This window comes from Neophocaena asiaeorientalis, unplaced genomic scaffold (assembly GCF_003031525.2).
Source record: "Neophocaena asiaeorientalis asiaeorientalis breed wild unplaced genomic scaffold, Neophocaena_asiaeorientalis_V1.1 scaffold78, whole genome shotgun sequence".
Taxonomy (NCBI): Eukaryota; Metazoa; Chordata; class Mammalia; order Artiodactyla; family Phocoenidae; genus Neophocaena; species Neophocaena asiaeorientalis.
In genome coordinates, this window is record NW_020175018.1 from 20,415,397 (window position 1) to 20,429,298 (window position 13,902).

Consider the following 13,902-nt stretch of genomic DNA (forward strand, 5'->3'; position numbering starts at 1 on the left):
CGCACACGCACACACACGCTGTGGCGGATCGGGCACATCGCCAGAGCTCTGCCTCACCGCTGTCTGTCAGGCCGCCGCCGCCTGGGGCTCCGGTGAGGCCTGCACCAATGCATTAAGCCAGTCCCTCCATAACCAGGTTGGAGCTTTTCTCGACATTTAGTGATCATCCCATGATGTGCTGGGGAGGGGTGAGCTGAGGAAGAGACAGTGGTGCCGCAGAGGTGAGCGGTGTGGGGGCCAGGCCAGCCGTCGTGTGGCGGTGCCCTCTAGGCTTGCCCAGGTGTGGCCCCGGATGTAGCACTTCCACGGTGCACTGGGCTGTTGCTGGGCTGGTGGCACATGGCCCATGAAGACGAGCCGTCTGTGGATGAAGTCCAGAGTAATCTAAAATGGATTAAATGTGAGATTGCTCAAGTAAGTTTGCTGCGTTTCATTACGGCGCCAGCAGTCCTGACAATAGACCTAACAAGGTACGTGTGCAGGACCTCTTTGTGGAAAATTACTAAGCTTTATTGGAAGATGCTAAACGAGGCTTGAATAGATGGAGTTATATATTATGTTAATTAATAAGTAGTGGCAGTGCCATAGAGATGACAGTTCCTCCCAACTGATCTGTAGATTCAATGCAATTTCAATAAAAACACCAATGATTTTGTTTTTCTTTTTGTTTGTTTGTCTCTTTGTTTTGGAATTTGACAAGCTGCTTCTAAAATTTATAAGGAAGAGCAAAGGCTCCCAAATAGCCAAGATACCTAATAGTAAGAAGGTGCTCCTGGGGTGCCATGCCAGGGAGGCGACTTCCTGCAAAGCTGTAGCAGTTTAGACTGTGTGGAGTAGCCCAAGAGCCTGGAATCAAGCCCACTTGCGTGTGGAAACTCGGTGTGTGACCATCTGTGGGCGTAACTAATGATCAGTACAGGAGAAAGAGGAATTGGGTCTTGGCTTGCACCATTCACAAAAATACTGCAAATGGAGGAAAAGACTTAAATATAAGAGACAGAAACTTTAAAGCTCTTAGAAGAAAATACAAGAGATTATTTTTAAGACCTTGAGATAAGGACTGATTTGTTAAGCAAAATATATATATAAAGCACCAGCCATAACTGGAAAAAAAATTGTATAATATAAAATTTCTGTGTATGTATCAAAAGGAGAAAGGCCAATCCATGGACAGGGGAAGGATATTTGCGTCACATTCCTTCATGTATACACGTTAAAATATTTATGCAGTGCCTGTCATGTGCTAAGCACTCTTCTAAGTGCTGGGACCAAAGATGAAAATCCCCGCTCATTCTAATGGGAAAGACACATGGTGTCAGACAGTGACCAGGGAGAGGCAAAGCAGAGGGGGTGTGAGACACTGAGACGATGACCCCAGGTCAGGAAGTCTGGGCTCGCAAGGAACCCGAGCAGCTGACAGCTGGGGGGCAGCGAGTGCAGAGACCCTGCCAGGGGTGAAGAAAGGGCGGGCGCTGTGGCTGCACAGTGAAGACCTTGCAGTCGGTAAACCTTGGCTTTTCTTTTGAGTGAGATGGGAGGATTTGGAGGGTTTTGTGGAGAGGAGTGACACGACCTGGCGTTTAAGAGCACAGCCCTGGCAGCTTTGTTGAGAATATTGTGCAGGGCACAGGCAGAGGCAGTGAGACCAGGGCTGTCTTAGCCGGCTTCGCCCAGAAGCAGACCCTGAGACGAGAATGTGGTGCGCGTCGTTGACCTGGAAGCCAGCAGAGAGGCAGGCAGCCCGGAAAGGCGCTAGCAAGTCAGCTACCGTTACTACCCTGGGGCTCTCCCGGCAGCCGCTGTCTGCCGCGGGTTGAAGGCTGCTGGGGGGAGGGGGCCAGAGAATTATTTTTTCAGCAGTTCACCCTTCATTAATGTTAGGGCCTGGGTATTGTGTCCTGGACTGGGAAAGCTCTCAGAAACAAAGATGTAAGTGCTAACAACTGGGTAGTGGGCCTTGGAGGATGTGTGTGCGGCCGAGCGTTACTGCTGTGAGCCAGGAGAGGAGCTGGGGGCTGGGATGCGGTCAGACATTGTCAAGTTCTGGGTGTAATTTCCAGGTAGAGCTGCAGATGGGTCGGACGTGGGTGTGAAAGATGAGGCAAGGATGGCATCATACTTTGTTGTCTGTGCGCTTGGAGAAGTGGATTGTCATTCACTGAAAAGGGAGGGAATTGTGAGGAACAGGTTTGCCGAGGACGGTCCGGCTGCCCTTTGTCCATGTTGGGGTTCAGTCCTGCTGTCCTCCCAGGAGTCGTCCAGCGGGCAGCCGGAGGAGACTCAGGCCAGTGACGTACGGCTAGGAATCGTGAGCCTGTAAGATGAGATGGGATGAGATCCATGGGGGAAAAGAGCGTGAGGCCAGCACGTAGTGAGCAAAAGGCTGGAGGGCGGAGGCCTTCCAGGCTCGCGGTGGAGGTTAGCATCCAGAACGTGCAAGGCTCTTCTGGGAGCAGAAGGTACGGTGGGGCATCTTCCAAAATAGAAAACACAAGCGGCCACAGAAAGATACTCAACCTTACTTGTAATCAAAGAAGTACAAAGTGAAACGGCACTGAGATGCCATTCCACACCCAGCGTTTGTCAAACAGAAACCCTGAGGTTGCCGGCTGTAGGCGAGGATGTGGACACTGCTGCTGGGTGTCGGTCAGCTCGGCCTCGCTGGAGGGGCGGGCGTGTGTGCCTGCCCATGGTGCCTGGCAGAGGAACCTGGAGACGTTTTCACACGGATGTTCACGGCAGCGTTGTTCGCAGCAGCGGCGGCAGAAGTGGTTTATTGACACAGTGAATGGCACCCTATCGAGAGGATGCTTCCCCAAAGCGGTGTTTGCTCAGAGTCAGAGCACAGGTTTGCCTGAGCCCAAGAGGGCCACGTACAGTCTAATCCCGTCACAGAGTTAAGAACAGGCAAGTATAAACGTGTTTTAAGAGTTTGAGGTAAAACAGTGAAGAAAAGCAATTATTAACAAGAATTAAGGATTGTTACTACATCTGGGGAAGAGAGAGACACGAAGGGCTTCCAAAGTAATGGTGACATTCCGTTTTTAGGCTGGATGATGAATATATAGATCTTTTATTACCTTTATTTAAAATACGTGTGTGTACATATACTTGCACGTATTCTTTTGTTTACATGAGATGTTTCATGGTTTTGAAAAGTCAGTGATCTGAATAATCCAGGCAAAAAGCTGAAAGCTGCCATCTTAACAACAAAACATGGTGATTTGTTCCCCCGGCTGCTGGCCTTGCAGCATTGCCCGGGCGCCGCCCCTTCACTGTGCACCTCTTCTCACCCAGAAGTAGTTCCCCAGCGTGGTTTCTGCCTAGGCGCTCCGCCTCCTTGGGCACAGGAGTCTTTATGCCCCAGACAAAGGCATCCAGACACTGGGCTCCCAACGGCAAGGACACAGCCCTGGGGGTTTGGGCGTGTGTGTGCCCCCTTGGCAGGGGGGTGGCAGCTGGGAGGGCACCCACAGGTGGGGCAGGCAGGGGTGCCCGGCTGATGTCGCAGAGGCGCTGTCTCCCAGGGGCACCTCCCCACAGAGAGGCCCCTCAGCTGCTGGAAACTCGAGGGAGGGCGGCTTGCAGATGTTCGAGAACTTAATCCCAGCAAGACCTCCAGGGTAGCCACCACCAATCCTGGACGCCCAGCAGGGCTGGCGGGAGGGCTGAGAAGCTGCTTGGTCTGAAAGCTCAGCTGCCCCGGCCACTAGTGATTTCAGAGGGCGGTCTTCACCCTGTCCTGCCTGGAGGAGGAAAGGTGAAAGGAAGCCGTCTTGTGGATTTCGGTGTCTTTTTTTCTTCTCCATTGTAGTCACTTCATGTCTTACTTTGTGGATGCACTTTTTTTTCCTTAGGCAAAAATATGAGTGTCAGTTCCCACCCCCGACTTAAAAATCACCATAGAGCCACAGTCTTAACCAGGGTCATGTAGAGAACGCACTCTAAGCAAGCATAAAACTGACATTGATTTCTTTGCCTGGAAATAAAAAAGTAAGTGTCTGTGAGTCATCTTTGGATTTGCATTGCAAACAGAAATGCAAATGATGCCCCTGTCTGCATAACCTACAGATTTCAAAAATGTGTTTTGATTCGGTACATTTTATGCAAAGTTTACCAAAATCCTAAAAATTTCCAGTGAAGTGTTCAGAGTTTGAGTTTTGCTTGTGTTGGTGACTCATTTTCTCTTGTTTTGTTTCTGTTCTTGATTTGCCCTCACCTACCTGCTGACTCACGTCACGCAACCAACATACAACGCGGAAACCATGCCTCCGTCTGTATGTTGTGCGCCTGCCGCTCAAACATCCCAATTTGTAAACAATACGCAAATATCCATCCATGAAAACATCACATATAGGAGACGGTTGGTTTCATGACTTTAAATAGTTCTTAAAACTCCTCGCTTTGCTTGCTCCGGTCCTCCTCCCTTCTGCTTCCTGTCACCCCTCGCCACTGCCCTTCTGTGCTCAGAGCCCAGCTGCACCCGCCCCTCTGGCCTCTCACGCACTGTCCCGGCTCCTGGGGTCCAGCCGGGGCTTATGAGGGCCCCCCAGGGACCACCTGATCACAGGAACTGGCCTTGGACTGAGAGAGGAGGTAGGGGCTTCTGAGTGAAAGGCAGGTAAGTGATGAGACTGGCTCAGAATTGGGGAGGTTTTGCAGGATGTGAGTTTGGACCTGATCCCCGAAAAGTCCGTGGTTTCTGCTGCACAGTCATGTCCCTTCTGCTCTGTCTCCACTGGCAGACCGAGTGGACTCGGCTCTGCCCAGTGGCCTCTGACAAGGTCTCCTGTAGGGTCCTTCCTGGACGTATCTTCCGTGGGGGCCTGGCTGGGGGCACCAGGCTGGGGGGTTGACCTGAGTGGAAAGAGGGGCACTGCCCCAGGAGGGAGCAGAGGTCTGGGCCCTCATCCAGCGTCGCTGATTCTTGTGTGCCCTGGTCAGCGAGCTTGTGTGGAGCCCGTGCAGGAGGTGTGGACGGAGCCTCCTTCCGGGTGAGGGGAGAGAGAAGATGCTGGGAGCAGAGTGAGCTGAGGCCATGACCGCAAGTTCGTGCAAAGTAGCAGATTCTGAGATTCCTGCTACAGAAAGTGAATGCTTGTGATAAAGGGTTTCACAATCGGAGCAGAAAAGCTTGAGTTTTGAGAAAAGGCTGTTTGATGCTGCCGAAATACCAGGCTACATCTTTCGCACAGGCTCTGCTCGTGGCACCAGGCCTCTGCTCAGCCCTTCCTGTCCACCCGCTCTGTGCCCTCCTCTGCCTTCATGTCAACGTCCAGGGTACTGTGCGTGTGTGGGCTTTCTTCACAGGCTTCCTCTCCTTTCTCTCTGTCTCTCTCCCATCATCGGTCCCCTTGAGAACGAAGCTGAGTAGGAGAGCAGCTTGTCCCATGCTCTGCTGCACCGAATCCCTGGCACGTGTGTGGTCCCCGACACGTGCACAGTGTGGGGGGGGGCACCTCATTGTGCTGTGACTCTGACCAGAGGCAGTGATGCGCTTGGATGTAGGAGACGCGGGCCTCGGCCTGGGCTCCGTTTGCCTCTGGCGGCGTTTCAGTGCTCAGTGCACCGTAAGTTCCTTTTCTCAGGGATTCCTCGCCCCCGGGCATGATGTCCTAACACCTCCATCGTGTAGAGGTGGAAGCTGGCGCTCAGTGGAGCTAGGGACCAGTGTCCCCTCAGCGTAAATCAGCTCTGTGTTGAGGGCTGTGAAGCTGACCTTTCCTGGCTCAGAGGCAGGGGCCATAAGGAGGGGCCTGGCTTGGAAGTAGGTGGGGTTGCTCGTGGGTACAGCAGAAACCATGGACTTGGGGGGTCGGGGCATGTTGCATCCACCTCCAGGGGGTTGGCTGAGGCCAGGGGTGACGGTGCGCAGCCAGGGGGAGGCCGCTGTGTGCTTGCTGCCCCTGCTGTCCCGCATGCAGTCTGCATGGTGGCGTCTGGCGGCTCGCACACGGGTTCAGCCATGGTGCACTCAGCCTGTCACACTGTGCTTGCGGCATCTGGGGCCGCTGTCACCTCTGCCCTCACGGCTTTCTAGGGCTGTTTGTCTGTTGGCACCTGCACCCTCTCCTACGTGCCCGTGGAGCCCCGAGAGAGAAGCTGGGGAGGAGGGGTGGAACCTGGGTCTCGACAGAAAGTAGGAAGGGGCTGCATTCACGCATCCAGTAACTGGAACGAACAGCGCCTTCCGCTGCCCGCTGTGGCCTCCGTCTCTTCCTTCTTACCCAGAAGCTTATATTTCCCCCCAGTATTTTCAGGAAATCTTGTCTGTCCCAACCGTCTGAGCAAACTGCTTTGGTCTCGGCCCCTCCAGACCCACCTGCGCAGATGGTTTGAAAGCAGACACCCCTGAGGTGGCAGCTCCCCCCTTTCTGTGCTTTACTGTCTTGTACAAAGGGTCCCCTGGCACCGTAGGCAGTCCCCCCTTGCATCCCTGTGCCCGTCCTCCTGAGGCGACTGGCTCACCTGAGAGTCCTCAGGCCCACGGGACTCAGAGAGTGTGGATATGTCTCATCTGCCCTGAGGTTCTCTTGCCCCAGCGCGAGCCAGTGAGGGAGCTGCAGGGAAACGAGTACACCCTCCAGGGTCACACCCCAAGGTCCACTTCTGCCTGCGTGCTGATATGGGCCACAGCCGGCCCTCCTCGTGCCTGCCAACTGCCCCCTCTCCCTGTGGCACTGTCCAAAACCCGGGAGCCGTCCCCCAGGGTAGCTGTAAGCCCCTCGCCAGCAGAGACAGTCCAGAGTCCCTGGTGGGAAGCAAAGAAGCCAGGCCCTGAGACAGGCAGTGGAGGGGCAGAGTGAGGCCCGTCTCTCCACCCATGCTTCGTCCCAGCCGAGGCCAGATGAGCAGCCCTGGAGGGAGGACGCGGCTCTGCCCAGGCCCCGCCGCCTCCTGCGTGAGCTCTGCTGCTGCACCTGGGCTCTTTTCTCTATTTGGCCACTGCATCTGGCAGCACAACGTGTCTAGCCTGAGCTGCTTGCATATTTCAAAGCAGCCAAGTTCGGGGAAGCTGACCTCAGCTGCGCGTGGGCACCGGGTCTCCAAGCAGACAGGGCAGGAAGCCGCCCGGGCCCGCGAGCACTCCTGCCTACTCACGGACGCCGAGCAGGGCCGTGCCCCTGAAAGGGATGGCCAGGAATTCAGGCGCCCCTGGGCCAAGGTGGAAGCCTCGCTCCCGGGTCATCCGTGCAGTCCAGAGACAGTTGGGTTCGTTTGTGCCTGACTTCGACCCTTTGGATGAGGGGGCCGCGCGAGATGGCTTGGGCTCTCTGGGGCAGACACCGGGTAGTGGGCTGCAGAGGTGTCTTCCCTGGCGTGGGCAGCAGGACCAACACCACCTACGCCTCCTGCGGTGACCTGCGTGCGGGCACCTGCCCGGGGCCCGGAGGAAGGGCCTGCCTCTCGGCCGGGCCCCAGGCAGGCCAGGGCCTTGCTGGCTGTGTGGTAGCCCTGCCCCTGGGCGGCTGGGCCGTGCCCTGTGAGAGGCCGTCAGTGTTGGAGGCCTGGCTTCAGGCACCCCTCCCCTTCCACCTGGCAGCGGGGGGCTGCTTCATGGGACTTCCCTCTGCCCCTCCCTGTGGAGGGCGTTTCTCTGATTTGCCGCATGAGAAGCGGTTTGCAAAGACAAGCTTCACTCTTGGAAGGTTTCCTGGTGGCTGATTGCTGCTTAGACTGTGAAGCGGTGACTTTTTGTTCCGTTCTCTCTCTTCACCCGCTTTTCTTTGGGGCACAGTGACTTGGGGAGGTGGGGTGGGGAGTGGCCGCCCTGCGCCTGTGGGAGGCTGGTCTCCGAAGGTCAGAGCATAACCTCTCTTCCCTGCAGAACAACTTCATCAACCTCAGCTTCCTCCGCCTCTTCCGCGCCGCACGACTCATCAAGCTGCTCCGCCAAGGCTACACCATCCGCATTCTGCTCTGGACCTTCGTCCAGTCCTTCAAGGTGAGGCTGGGCATGGCCAGGTGAGGCCTGACCCCTCCCTTGTCGTGCAGGCTGGGGGGCTTCTGCCGCCACCGCCCGAGCACCCTCCTCGGGAAGGCCGGGGCAGGGGCCCACACCTCCCGTGGCCCCCGTTGTCCTGTGATGGTTTGTAAGGGCGCTTTCAGGTTTACGGAGAGTATCTTGTTTATGCTCACCAAGGGCTGAGGCAGCTTTTATGGCTTGATTTGTAGATGAAGGAGTTGACGGTAGCTTGGTGGTCAGTGGGGTGGGTCTGCAGTCAGCTGAGGCCAGTGTGGCCCCAGAGACCCAGCCACCATCCGCTCTGCAGATGAGGCTCAGGTCAGGGGGCAGGCCTCCTCCCTCCTGGAGCTGACCTGCCCTCCCGTGTCTCTACAGGCGCTGCCCTACGTGTGCCTGCTCATCGCCATGCTGTTCTTCATCTACGCCATCGTCGGCATGCAGGTGGGTGTGCGCGGGGCCATCGCACGATAACGATGGCACGTTCGCACTTCGGCAACGTTTCTATGAGCCAGGTGCCATTCTAAGTGCTTTATGAACTTAATCCTCAGAAAGACTCTTCTGTGGCTGAGGCCAGGCAGTGCCACCCTTTGTGGGCAGATGCCCGGCCCTGCTCTCTAGTGGAATCCTGCCGGGGTGTGCTAGGGCGCTGGTGGGCACGATTGCTTGGGTGCTGGGCCCCCACGGCGGTGGAGTGTTTGAGCACATCTGCAGGACGCCGAGTGGCCTGCGGCACAGCAGCTGGTCATTCTTTTGGCCCAGCAGCACTTCTGAAGGACAAGCGTCCTGATCCTGTACCGGAGATTATATACTGTTGAAGGAAAAAGTCAACAGGATCATACCAGGTCACTGTCCTGGTCAAAATTAGCTTTTGCGTAACTTACCTTTATTTTGTCAAAGAACGCTTTGTCAGCTATTTGGGAAAATGTTTAAAATACACAAAGCAGTGTCCCAGTTGATACTTTTGGCATCTGGCCACTTTCCAATAGTAGGGATGGGAGATGGACTCAAATGTTAATTTGTAGTGGAAGGAGACAGTGTCTCTAAAGGTTAGCTGAAAACTGATTTTTAAACTCTATTTCCAGGGGTTGAAAAGTTGTCTTGCTTAAAATTTGCTGAGATCTGATGCTGTTTAAAACAGACATATATTTTTTCTTGCTTTGGTATGTGGGCATACAAAGACATATGTCACTGATCTTTATTTTTTTTTTTTTATTTTTTATTTATTTTTTACATCTTTATTAGAGTATAATTGCTTTACAATGGTGTGTTAGTTTCTGCTTTATAACAAAGTGAATCAGTTATACATATACATATGTTCCCATATCTCTTCCCTCTTGCGTCTCCCTCCCTCCCACCCTCCCTATCCCACCTCTCCAGGCGGCCACAAAGCACCAAGCTGATCTCCCTGTGCTATGTGGCTGCTTCCCACTAGCTATCTGCCTTACATTTGGTAGTGTATATATGTCCATAAAAAAGACTTATTATGATTTTAGGCAGCCTCTCTGCTAATGGGTGGGGTTGTGTTCCTGTCTTGCTAGTTGTTTGGCATAGGGTGTCCAGCAGTGTAGCTTGCTGGTCGTTGAGTGAAGCTGGGTGCTGGTGTTGAGATGGAGATCTCTGGGAGATTTTCGCCGTTTGATATTACGTGGAGCTGGGAGGTCTCTTGTGGACCAGTGTCCTGAAGTTGGCTCTCCCACCTCAGAGGCACAGCACTGACTCCTGGCTGCTGCACCAAGAGCCTTTCATCCACAAGGCTCAGAATAAAAGGGAGAAAAAGTAGAAAGAAAGAAGAAAGAAAGAAAGAAAGAAACAAGGTAAAATAAAATAAAGTAACGTAAAATAAAAGTTATTAAATAAAATTAATTATTAAGAAAAAAAATTTTTTTAGGAAAAAAAAGAAAGAAACGGATAGAACCCTAGGACAAATGGTGGAAGCAAAGCTATACAGACAAAATCTCACACAGAAGCATACACATACACACAAAAAGCGGAAAAGGGGAAAAAATCATAAGTCTTGCTCTCCAAGTCCACCTCCTCAATTTGGGATGACTCGTTGTCTATTCAGGTATTCCACAGATGCAGGTACAAGGTGGCGGGCTGCACGGGCTCCCTGGAAGGGAGGTGTGGAGAGTGACCTGTGCTCACACACAGGCTTCTTGGTGGCGGCAGCAGCAGCCTTAGCGTCTCCTGCCCATCTCTGGGGTCCGCGCTTTTAGCCGCGACTCGCGCCATCTCTGGAGCTCCTTCAAGCAGCGCTCTTAATCCCCTCTCCTCGTGCACCAGGAAACAAAGAGGGAAGAAAAAGATCTCTGTTTATTCTTTTTTCTTTTGCCCTACCCAGGTACGTGGGGAGTTTCTTGCCTTTTGGGAGGTCTGAGGTCTTCTGCCAGCGTTCAGTAGGTGTTCTGTAGGAGTTGTTCCACGTGTAGATGTATTTCTGGTGTATCTGTGGGAAGGAAGGTGATCTCCGCGTCTTACTCTTCTGCCATCTTCCCCTCGTCCCAAAGCCTGGTCTGTATTTTTGATGGATAGATGATGATTCGTACATTTTCATCTGGATTCCAGAGTTTAAGCTGCTTACAGTTAGGGACTCATTTGCATTTCTAACCTTGAAAGAAAGAAATTTAAATGGATGGAAAACCCATTGTGATGTTTGCACAGAAGTGTAAAGAGAAGGGTTCAAGTGACGTATCGTAATATCAGTATAATAACTGGTTTGGAGTCCCTGATGAGAGAGTGCATTTTAAAACGCTTCCCTTCTTCTGTCTGGCAGAGCCCACCAAGACTTAGCTCTGGGTCCCCCACTTTTACTAGTCACTCTGGGAGATCCCTGGACAGGCTCAGAGCCAGAGCCAGCGCACGCTGGGCCGTGGGACAGGGATACGTTTGCCTCTCCAGAGGTTTTCTCTACCCTGGAAATGCAGAGACGCTGCTGGAGCTGGAAGCCACCAGCCCCGGCAGCAGTGGTGGCGGCTTCTGTCAGGGTTATCTGGCTCAGGGCAGCGTCCTGTCCCATGTGGGTGCACACATGCACACACACCGTCTCCTGCCCGGCTGCAGCTCCTGAAGACCCAGCAGCAGTGGTCTGCAGCCTTCTTCTCCACTTCAGGTGTTTGGAAACATCGCCCTGGATGACGACACCAGCATCAACCGGCACAACAACTTTCGGACGTTTCTACAAGCCTTGATGCTGCTGTTTAGGTGCGTTGTGGGGAGGTGGGTCCAGGCTCACTGGCTTCTTCACTCAGGATGGGACCACCCCCCAGCCCTGGTCACACTGGCTTCTCCGCAGCAGACCTTTCCAGTTTCTCTTCTTTCCCTACTTGTTCTTCCCTAAGGGCTCCTGGGCCTCAAGACAGCCCGAAGGGGAGGCCCTGAGGAGGTCAGCCTGAGAGCGCCAGGCCGGGCCCGCCTCCTTCACCTTGTCTCTGCTCCCCGGCGGCAGCTGCAAGGCCTCCAGTGGGGCTGCAGCCCGAGAGGTCTGGGAGGACAGAAGGTGTCCAAAGGGCTTTTCTTGGTGTGCCAGCCCCAAGCTTCCCGTGTGCTCACCTTAGTGATTCCGGGGACCTGTGCCATCAGGAGAAGCAGGGCAGTGGAGCGCTGCTGTCAGCAGCTTGTACCCGCTCAGTGGCCCAGGGAACCCAACCGGCCAGCAGTGCCGTTCTGATGGGAGCTGCACTTCCTGAGGCTCGGGGGTGCAGCCTAGGGGAGCACCAGGGCGGGGCCTGGAGGAGCACAGGCTGGTGTCGGCTCAGAGGCCTCCCTGCGTGGATGTGTGTGGGACGGCTCCCCAGCCACGGCTGTCAGGCGTGGACGCCCGTGGGCTGGGGCTGTCCCCCCGCCTGGCTTGAGAATGCACTTGTGGGCGGAGGCCAGAGAGTAGAACGTGTCTCCCTCATTTCCCATGACCCTAGGAGGGGAGAAAAGAGCTCTTTGTAGTGACTTACGGTAGAGGGGTCCTGACAGCACACCCTGCCTTGGGCCCTTTCCTGAGGTTTCACCATCTGTGTTCATTATGTAAATGCATCGGGCGGGCTGCTGCCAGGCCCACCCTTGGGGACCCCCAGCGCGTCTGGCCCTGTGCAGACGGTGTCGTTTCTCTGGACTTCAGCGATTACATTCACTTTATTTCTTTGTTTATTAATAGCCTGCCTTGTGCCACAAAAGATACGAAGGGAGCCTTGGTTTTAAGCCTTTGATCTCAAAGATCTCTCTTCCTTCCTCATCTTGGTGTCACATGTGGGCACCCTCGTCATTCAGGCCTGGCACGGGCTGAACCAGCTGTTGTCCATAGGGAGTGGGCCCAGCTTCTGCCCAGGGCTGACCACATAGGGGCCCAGGGGGGACCCAGGCCTCTGGCCCACCTGCAGGTCTGGTGCACATCTGGCCCCTGGTGCGGGCCTCACACACAGAAGCAAAAGTCCACGCAGGAGGGGCCTCTGTAGTAGCTGCTCAGGGTGGGGGTGTTCTTGATGTGTTCGAGAAGCAGTAGAAGCTGGGGTGGCTGGTGTGGGGTGAGGTCAGGGAAAGGGCAGGCTGTGGGTAGTCATGTGGATTTTAACTTTTGAAGGGAGTGAGGGGGTCACTGAGGGGTCATTGATCTTATCCCTGGGCTGCTGGTGGGGAGTGGGCATCCAGTTAAGAAGCTGTTGCAGCAGCCCAGGGAGGTGGGGGTAGCACGTGTCTGGCTGGTTTGAAGGCCGATGAGCTGATGATCAGGACACGGTGAGAGAGGAGGCAAGGGTGACGCCCGCGTGTTTGGCCTGAGCAGAGGGAAGGGTGGAGTCCCTGTGTCCTGAATCCAGGAAGACTGGGCGGCGGCTGCCGGGGACGAGATCGGAGCCCACAGCAGGGAGCTCGCCATGGTGCTGACTTCTGGTGCGGTGGATTCTTTCCGTAGCTAGTGCTTTCCCAGTTACGATCAGCTTGAAAAGCTAATGCCAGAGGCTTCTTTTTAAGAAGCAACATCTGATACCCAGACCTCACACGTATGCGGGATCCCTGTGGGAAGGAACCCAGCTCTCCTGAATTCCCAGGCTCCCTCCCAGGGCCGGTCCCGGGCCTTCCTTCCTGGGCCTCATGCTCTGCCCTCTTCTCAGGAGCGCCACTGGGGAGGCCTGGCACGAGATCATGCTGTCCTGCCTCGGCAGCCGGGCCTGCGACGCGCTCGCCAATGCCGCTGAGTGTGGGAGCGACTTCGCCTACTTCTACTTTGTCTCCTTCATCTTCCTCTGCTCCTTTCTGGTGAGTCCCGGACACTGTGCCCATCCCGTCGCCTGCGTCTGCTGGTCTCAGACCGCCTTGGGCCCCCCTAGTCTCTTGCCGGTCCCTGATTTTGATCCATGTCACATGAAAACTGATTCCACATCGATGGTCCTCGTTTCCCCAGAGATGAGGACCTCGTTAATCCTGAAAGGACCCACCGGGTAATGAGCTCCTGTGGGCCTGCCTTTACTTCTGTGGAAGGGGTTTTAAGTTTCTGTAGGGCAATTGTCCCTCAGTTCTCAGCTTCTAGAAGGACTTGCACCGTGGTGATAAGATACGAAGCAGCAGAATTCCAGGCAGCCTGCCTGTGACCCATGAGCTACGGAAACTCATGGGGTCAGGTTGGAGGTGTCAGCGGGCCAGGTCCCAGGGTGTGGATTTTATTACAAGTCAGCAGAAGGCTCCGGGACACTGTGAGCAGTGACATCCTCTGCTTGACATCTTCAAACCTCACTCTGCCTTCTGGCTTCTGGTCAGGAGAGGCTGTAAGTGAGCAGGAGATAATTGGAGGTGACAGTTGGAGAGGCTGGGTGTGGAAGAAGTTGTGTGGACTTGGGCTGCATTGTAAAGGTAGAGCTGACACGATTGATTGATCACGAGCATGAGAGTAAAGGAGGGAAAAACGCTGCCTTCTGGGGTTTGCTGGGGTGATGGAGTGAGTGGTTCTTGCC

The 13,902-nt window shown here is 54.7% G+C and overlaps 1 protein-coding gene across 1 annotated transcript in view; it reads left to right on the forward strand.

Annotated features, from left to right (window-relative positions):
• CACNA1B (calcium voltage-gated channel subunit alpha1 B) overlaps window positions 1-13,902 on the forward strand; it is a 191,542-nt gene that overhangs the window by 152,771 nt on the left and 24,869 nt on the right. Inside the window, exons 34-37 of the mRNA XM_024762449.1 lie at window positions 7,829-7,945; window positions 8,342-8,407; window positions 11,076-11,167; window positions 13,066-13,210. Of these exons, the coding sequence (XP_024618217.1) occupies window positions 7,829-7,945; window positions 8,342-8,407; window positions 11,076-11,167; window positions 13,066-13,210 (420 nt within the window). The remainder of the gene's footprint in view (window positions 1-7,828; window positions 7,946-8,341; window positions 8,408-11,075; window positions 11,168-13,065; window positions 13,211-13,902) is intronic.